The sequence below is a fragment of the Pterocles gutturalis genome, unplaced genomic scaffold (assembly GCF_000699245.1).
Source record: "Pterocles gutturalis isolate BGI_N339 unplaced genomic scaffold, ASM69924v1 scaffold5458, whole genome shotgun sequence".
Classification (NCBI taxonomy): domain Eukaryota; kingdom Metazoa; phylum Chordata; class Aves; order Pterocliformes; family Pteroclidae; genus Pterocles; species Pterocles gutturalis.
This window is the reverse complement of record NW_010122832.1, coordinates 7,026-13,610: the sequence shown is the minus strand read 5'-3', so window position 1 is coordinate 13,610 and position 6,585 is coordinate 7,026. Positions and strand designations below refer to the sequence as shown.

The following is a 6,585-nucleotide window of genomic DNA, read 5'->3' as shown; positions in this document are numbered from 1 at the left end:
TCGTAGGCAGTAGTGCTGGGGTCTGAAGCTGCCAAAGCAGGTGTCCACGAAGGGCATCCTCCGTCTGCTGTTGTGCAGAGCAGCTCGGGGGTAGTGTCCTTGCCAGGGATTGCTGAGGATCCGCGTCTGCGCACGGGTTTGCTCGGGCAGCTGTTGCTGGGAGGAGCGGCCGTGGCCGTGATGGGAGGCGTGCGTGTACAGCGCCGCTGGGATAAAAAACGGCGATGTACGCAGTCACGAGCACGCTTGTGTCGTGCTGTGAGCCTCGGGTACATTGAGTTTAACAAGAGTTACCCTATTATTGGTGCCAGGGGAAAACTGGCCTGGTTTGGTTTAGCACCCAACAGGAGGAGGCAGGGCGGGTGTGTAATTTTTGTTTGCATCGACTCATGGGAAGAGTTTTGCTGCTGCCTGTGTCGTGCACAAACAGTGACAGCCGGCAGTGCGGAAACTTCTGTATTCGCAGGGGCTCATCTTTGCAAGCTGCTGAGAAATTCCTGGAAGTGTCAGGTTGAAGGGGGTGTCAGAGCCTGGGACTTGCAGGATGTCAGAGCCGTGCGTACATCAGAGGCGCAGCAGAGTTCCTCCTGCTTGGGTGGGGAAGGCTGATGGGGCTCTGCCTGCTGAAGTCAGTGAACTGTAGTCTTGCTGCCTAGCAAAATGTTGAAGCATTTCATGCCAAGTGTTGATACACTGCACTCAGTATTGACTGGGGACCTTTTAGAAACATTCAGTATAACATAATAGACTAATTCATTAGCACCCCATGGGTCTAGTAGTGTAGAAGCTGAAGCACATGCATTGCAAGCTAGGAAAACATTGCCTCAAGGAATGGCAGATTAAAATATCTTTCCCATGATATAACTGTTATTTCGGGAAAGTGGCATTAATTGTGATTGCTTATCTATTAATTTATTATAATTCTTCTTTTCCCACCTCCAGGCTGTACCTACACACGAAATGTACTCTAGGCTCAGCTGGGGCTGATTAATAGGAGGTTATCTGGGAAATGCTTAAAGCTGCCTGGAATAGATAATGGCAGCAGGGGTAATTAAAATGTCTTTTGCATTTGAAAAATAAATTTTGCAGTTTGTAAGGGTTAGTTTAGTCTGTTTCTTTCCTAGAGGCAAAAAGATAAATTGGATTTTCAAAATCACACAAGATTCAACGGCATACTAGATAATAGGATCCTAAATAGAAACAACAGTGGCATGCCACAAAACCCAAACCAAAATGCCTCCTGGAGTTGGAGAAGAACTGGCCCGTGTTTAATGAGAGTGGAGTTAATTTCAAGCTGAGTTCTTCTCATGCAAAATAAACCCGCAGCACTGAGCTATTGACCACAGCAGGGCTGCTCCTGATCTTAAGGGAGACCGCGATGAACACACAAAACCCAGTTGTGACTCAAATTTGGTCCCATCAGATCCTGACTGTGGGATTACAGCCTCGCAAATTCACACATTCGCTTATCTTCCAGTGCGTGGGTAGCTGCACTGGAATCAAAATGACTGGGAGGGGAAATAACACCAGAGCCTACATCTGTGCAAAGCTGGAGCAGCTCCCCAGGAGAGAGCCGGTCCAAAAGCAGCACAAGCAAAGCCTGACATCGCTCGGGATGGGCACCCGGCAATGCTGCGCTTGCAGAGATGTTACAACCAAACCATTGTGGTCTGATCCTAACCTGAAGCTAGGTCCAGTCGTGCTCTCACCTTCTGCTGGGGTACCAGCCCTCCCTTTCCCTTGCTTTTCCCACCCCACCGCTTTGGTGCCCTGTGGCTGTGCGGTGCACCCAGGACAGGACATCAGTGCTCTCCTGCGCTCGGACCACCTCCTCGCTTCCCATCCGGCTCAGCAGGGAGGGTAAAAGGTGTTTGCACAGATGAGATACTTTACCAGAGTGGTGAAGATGAAGTGGTAGTATTCCGTCATCATTCCCATTGCCATGGCCTTGAGGAGAACAGGGAAAGGAGGTTAGTAAGAGAGGGTACAAGGATACAGCAACAGTCATGCAACATAAACCTCTAAAGAGCTGATCTGGTAGATGCAGCAGGAGGCAGACCCAGAAACACGGGAGCTGGGTTTTGGATCGGCTCCATGAAGCATGTTCTGGGCCATCAAGAGGCACGTGCCACAGTGCTGGGCTGACCTGTGGTCCTCAAACCCTTCTGAAACAGCAGCAAAGCCTCGGTGTCCAGCTGCCCTGGGGCCGGTGGCAGTGCCGGGTGTTGCTGTGCCACAGCAAGCGGGGACACCGACTGCGGCACGCTGCCGTGCTCACGGGTCACACATGGTGCAGAACCGTCCAGGGACGCAGGCTTGCTTCTGTGGGCACAGCGGGAGGAGGAGGGCTGCCTTTCCTTCTCAGGTACTACACGAGCAACCTCACAAAAACGGGTGCAGAGGGAAGCAGCCTGTTGTTGTGGTTACAAGTCTGTGTACTGGCTAAGCAGATAAGTCAAAGGCTTTTTATTTCTTACACATGTGTTTCTGGTGCTCTGCATCCCCTCCCCTTCAGCATCCATCTATATAACGTGTACCGATCACTCCTGTCTGTGAGTCTCAGACAATATATACATATATATATATATAGGTGTGCAATGGCCAGACTCTAACACAGCACCGGGTTTAGAAACGGGTCCGCGAAAGCAGAGGCACAGGGATGGGCAGTGGGGACATCTCCCGTCCCTCAGCCCTTGGCGATGGTGGTCCAGCCCTGGGGGCTCTTGGCCAGCCCAGGCTCTGGGCGTGCCAGCCCCGGCACAGAGGATGTTCGTGCAGATTGCTGGGATTTGCATAACTGAGCAGCGCAGGGACCGTGCTGCTCTGGGAGGATCGTCAGAGAGTGACTGTGGGCTGGGGGGACCCTGCGAGGGGAACACGGTTCTGTCTGCGAGAAGGGTCACCTTGAAGCTGGTGGCTGGCTAAAGGAAGGAGATACCCATGGTTCTGACGGCGATGCTGACTCTCTGAGTGTGTTTTCTGGAGAAAACACATGCAAGAGCACTTTAAAATCTCCACTGATGGAAAAGCGGCTTCAAGGGCCCCCAGGAAATGTTTGCTTCTTTGGTTTTTGCTAAAATTACTGGGGCAGAATTTAGCTCCAAGGGAGGAAGGGACAGTTTGAAAAGAAGTGAGATGTCAAAAAATAAGGGCAAAGGAAAGGATCTAGATTATAAGCCTGGATATTGTAACTCTGGAGTGTGACTTTACCCCACATTTCCTGGCCCGGAGGTACCTTTCAGAAAGCCTGGCAGCTCTCCCTGTGCGGCAGCGTGCCATCCCGGCCCCCTCCTCCTGCCTGCCCGGGGGTCTGCGGGGCTGCACCACAGCCCCCCCAACCCAGATGCAAAGAGCTGGAGCTGGGAATGACGCCTCGGTATGGGAAGCATCAATTAGATGATGTGAAACCAATCAAGAGTAAATCGCGAGATTCCAGTTCAGGCTCTACAGCTGGATCAGTGGTGGATGGAAAATCCAGACCCGCTGTAAGGAACGAGCCCCAGCTTCCCAGCACTCACAGCGTGTGCGCAGGATACATCTGGGTGTGTGGGGGGGATGAGTAAGTGATAGAACGGGTGGATGAGCTGAAGGCAGTCACCAGGAGGAGGACGGGAGCTCCATTACAGCCGAGACGGGCACATCTGTGCGCTGCGGAGCGCAGCAACTGTTGGGAGGCAGCTGCCAGGGAGAGCAGCGGAGCTGGAAAGCCAGAGAGCAGATGGGAAACGTCAACAAGTGGCCAGAACCCAGCAAGGCCGGAGGAGCTGGGCTGGGGTGGGAAGGCCTCGCTAGCTCTGTGGTGGCTTTCTACAGTGATGTGTTTGTCCAAGGGGGTAAAATAATGAACGGTTTGAGGTCTTGGTCGCTCCAAGGAGCCCAGACGGGAGCAGTGTGTGGAGTGTCATCTGTACATCCTTGTGCCAGCTCCTGTGGTGTTATTCGTGGGTTCCTAATCCATGGGGGTTTCTTACTAATCCAGTTTACTGCCCAGATTACCAGCACAGGGCCTTGCTGCTGCTGTGCTGCGGGAGCACGTTACCTTAAAGAACCGGGGAGCAAGACCTGGGCTGGCTTGGAGCTGTGTCCTCGCTCAGAGCTGCCTTGGAGAACAGAGGCTGGAGCTGCCCAAACCCTTTCCTGCTACCTAGGGATGCGCCATTAAAATCAGTACCAATGGTGGAGATGTCACTACAAATTGACTTTTGGTGAATGCACGGAGCAGAGTGTGAGGAGGGCAGTGTGGGGTGGGGCTGGGAAGCCTGTTTTTCTGTCCCATCATCCAGAAAAGAAAGAAGTGTTTCACCAGTGAAGGTGGCACCTTTAGATGTGCATTTCTTGATACGAGTGGAGATGTTAGGAAAAGGTGAGCTTTCCGAGCTTCCTAATTCTTCAGCAAACGTGCGTGCCAGCGGTGACTGAGCCACGAGGGTGACGGTGTGTGCTGCCCAGACCCCTCCGGTGTGATGCACCGGAGCATACAAGTGTGCAGAGAGGTTTGGGTTTGTGCCCCTTCCCAGCCTCTGAAAATATTTAACAGCTTTTTCCTGAGTAAAAATACACTATATAATATTGCTGAAATCCATGGGTTTGAGTCCTGAGAAAACCAACACACACACGAAACCAGGCAGAAGGAGTCAGAGAGACTTCCTTCCCCGAATCCCCCCTCTCCTCCATCTTCCTCACTCTGCGCTCCCAGTGATGAGCAGAGCAGATGGCACAATAAACTATAATAAACTGCGTAATAAGCGAACAGCACCAAACACAGCCAGCATGTTAAAATAATAGGCAGGAGACAATGAGTCCGTTATATTGCTTTCGTTAATAATCCCTCCCAGGCTTTCAGATTTCTCTGAGCACTTCCCTTCATTTTGCATCAAGCAGGCTGCAAGAGCAGTCTCTTTTCATGTGCTTGCTTTCTCAGCCCTTCGGGGGATTTATTTAATCTATGTGGTAGTGTCTTGCTGGGCTGATATGAGCACCGCTTCCACCGGCTGGTTTTTAGCATTCTTCGTGAGAGCATTTTCCTCTGCCTCATGTTGACCCTGAAACCTAAAGGCACTTGGAAATGAGGAGCTGGGGTGAGCAGCAAACCTCCTGGTCTGCGAAAAATGCCAGTAGAGGAACTCGGGGAGGAAGGAGAGACACGAAATGAATGGAAAATCACTGACATCTGGCTTGAAGTCCAAGAATTGCACATGATGCTTGTGAAGGGACAGAGGACACCATCCCTCCCCAGCTGGCCCGGGACTGGCTGCTCGCAGCGAGATGCAGGACTGCAGCACCGCTCGGAACGTCCCACCCAACCCGAGTGGTTGTACCCTGTCCTGGATGGGTGTGTGCGCACAAACCGGGGGGCATGAGGCAGCACTGGAGGGGGAGAAGATATTTCAAATCAGCAAGCATGAAAAGCTCGTACAGGGCTAAATGAACGGTGCCAGAAGTGGCCCAGAGCATGGTCCTGCCCGATGCCCTGGCTGGGGGAGACGCGAACGCTGCTCCGGATGGCTGCGGCGGGGGGCTGAGGGCTGGGGCTGCGCAGCCCCGGAGAGCAGCAGGACAACAGGCGTGCGACACACACGCTTGGCACTTTCTCCTTCCATAACATTGGTTCATTCTTACCAACAGCTACTTTTTGATACTTCCAGTTTTTCAGTGAAAATTACATTTTCTGCAGGAACCCCAGAGCATCCTTGAGAAGTGTACTTGATGTAGCTTCCAGTGCAGCTGTGGGTTGTGGACAGAGGGGAAGCTGTAGGTCTGGAGCCCTATCTGTGGGTACAACCCCCCCGTACCCATGGGTCCCTCGGTGGCCACTTCGGCTTCGCCCCCCGTCACCCCCTGCTCACCTGCTTGAGGATCTGAGCCGCCATGAGGTGGCTGCAGTCGAAGATGATACGGAATTCCCTGCCCCGCTTCATCTCCTTCAGCAGCGGCCGGGCGTCGTCGGTGTCCAGCGGGAGCTGGCGGATTTTCAGGCGGATATTGTACCTTGACGGGGCCATGATGAGCTCTTGCAGCCGTATCAGGCCTTTGGGCATTGCACAAAGACAAACCCACAGCGTTACGGGAAAGGCTGCCTTTGCCCTGCAGCCCGGGCATCACAGCAAGCTACCCCTGCCTGTGTTGTATCATGGAATGCAGGCAAGACCTTCCTCCCTCCCTCAAATGACCATTGCTAAAGGCATATCGAAGCCACGGTGTCATGTGTCAATCATTAAACCCCCAGATATTTCCAGAGCAGCAGCTCTAAGGCAGAATGGCTTTTCCTGGTGCTTCCCTGCTGCCCCTGCATCCAGCTGTGGTGGAGCTGGGGTCCCTGCACTGGGCAGGAAGGGAAGGATAGCAGATTGGTCCTAACCTTTGACATCTCTGGGATCATGAAATATTTTCATAAGCAAATATGCCCTTGAGAAAGGACAGAATGTGATAATTAGCTATACAGCAAATTAAAATCTGCAGTATTTACTGTGCATGACAACAAGGAAAAGAATTAATATGCACTTAGATTTAAGAATAGCATCATTCTTAATGGTCACTTAATCACAACTTGTAACTTTCTTGCTACCCTTAGGATTAATTTCTTTT

General features: G+C 52.2%; 1 protein-coding gene across 1 annotated transcript in view; it reads right to left on the bottom strand.

Moving 5' to 3' along the window:
* LOC104464815 (glutamate receptor ionotropic, kainate 3-like) overlaps window positions 1–5,923 on the bottom strand; it is a 10,626-nt gene extending 4,703 nt beyond the window's left edge. Inside the window, exons 1-2 of the mRNA XM_010077650.1 lie at window positions 5,847–5,923; window positions 1,894–1,947 (exon numbers count right to left, since the gene is read on the bottom strand). Of these exons, the coding sequence (XP_010075952.1) occupies window positions 1,894–1,947; window positions 5,847–5,918 (126 nt within the window). The 5' untranslated portion in view covers window positions 5,919–5,923. The remainder of the gene's footprint in view (window positions 1–1,893; window positions 1,948–5,846) is intronic.
* Window positions 5,924–6,585: the final 662 nt, after the last annotated feature.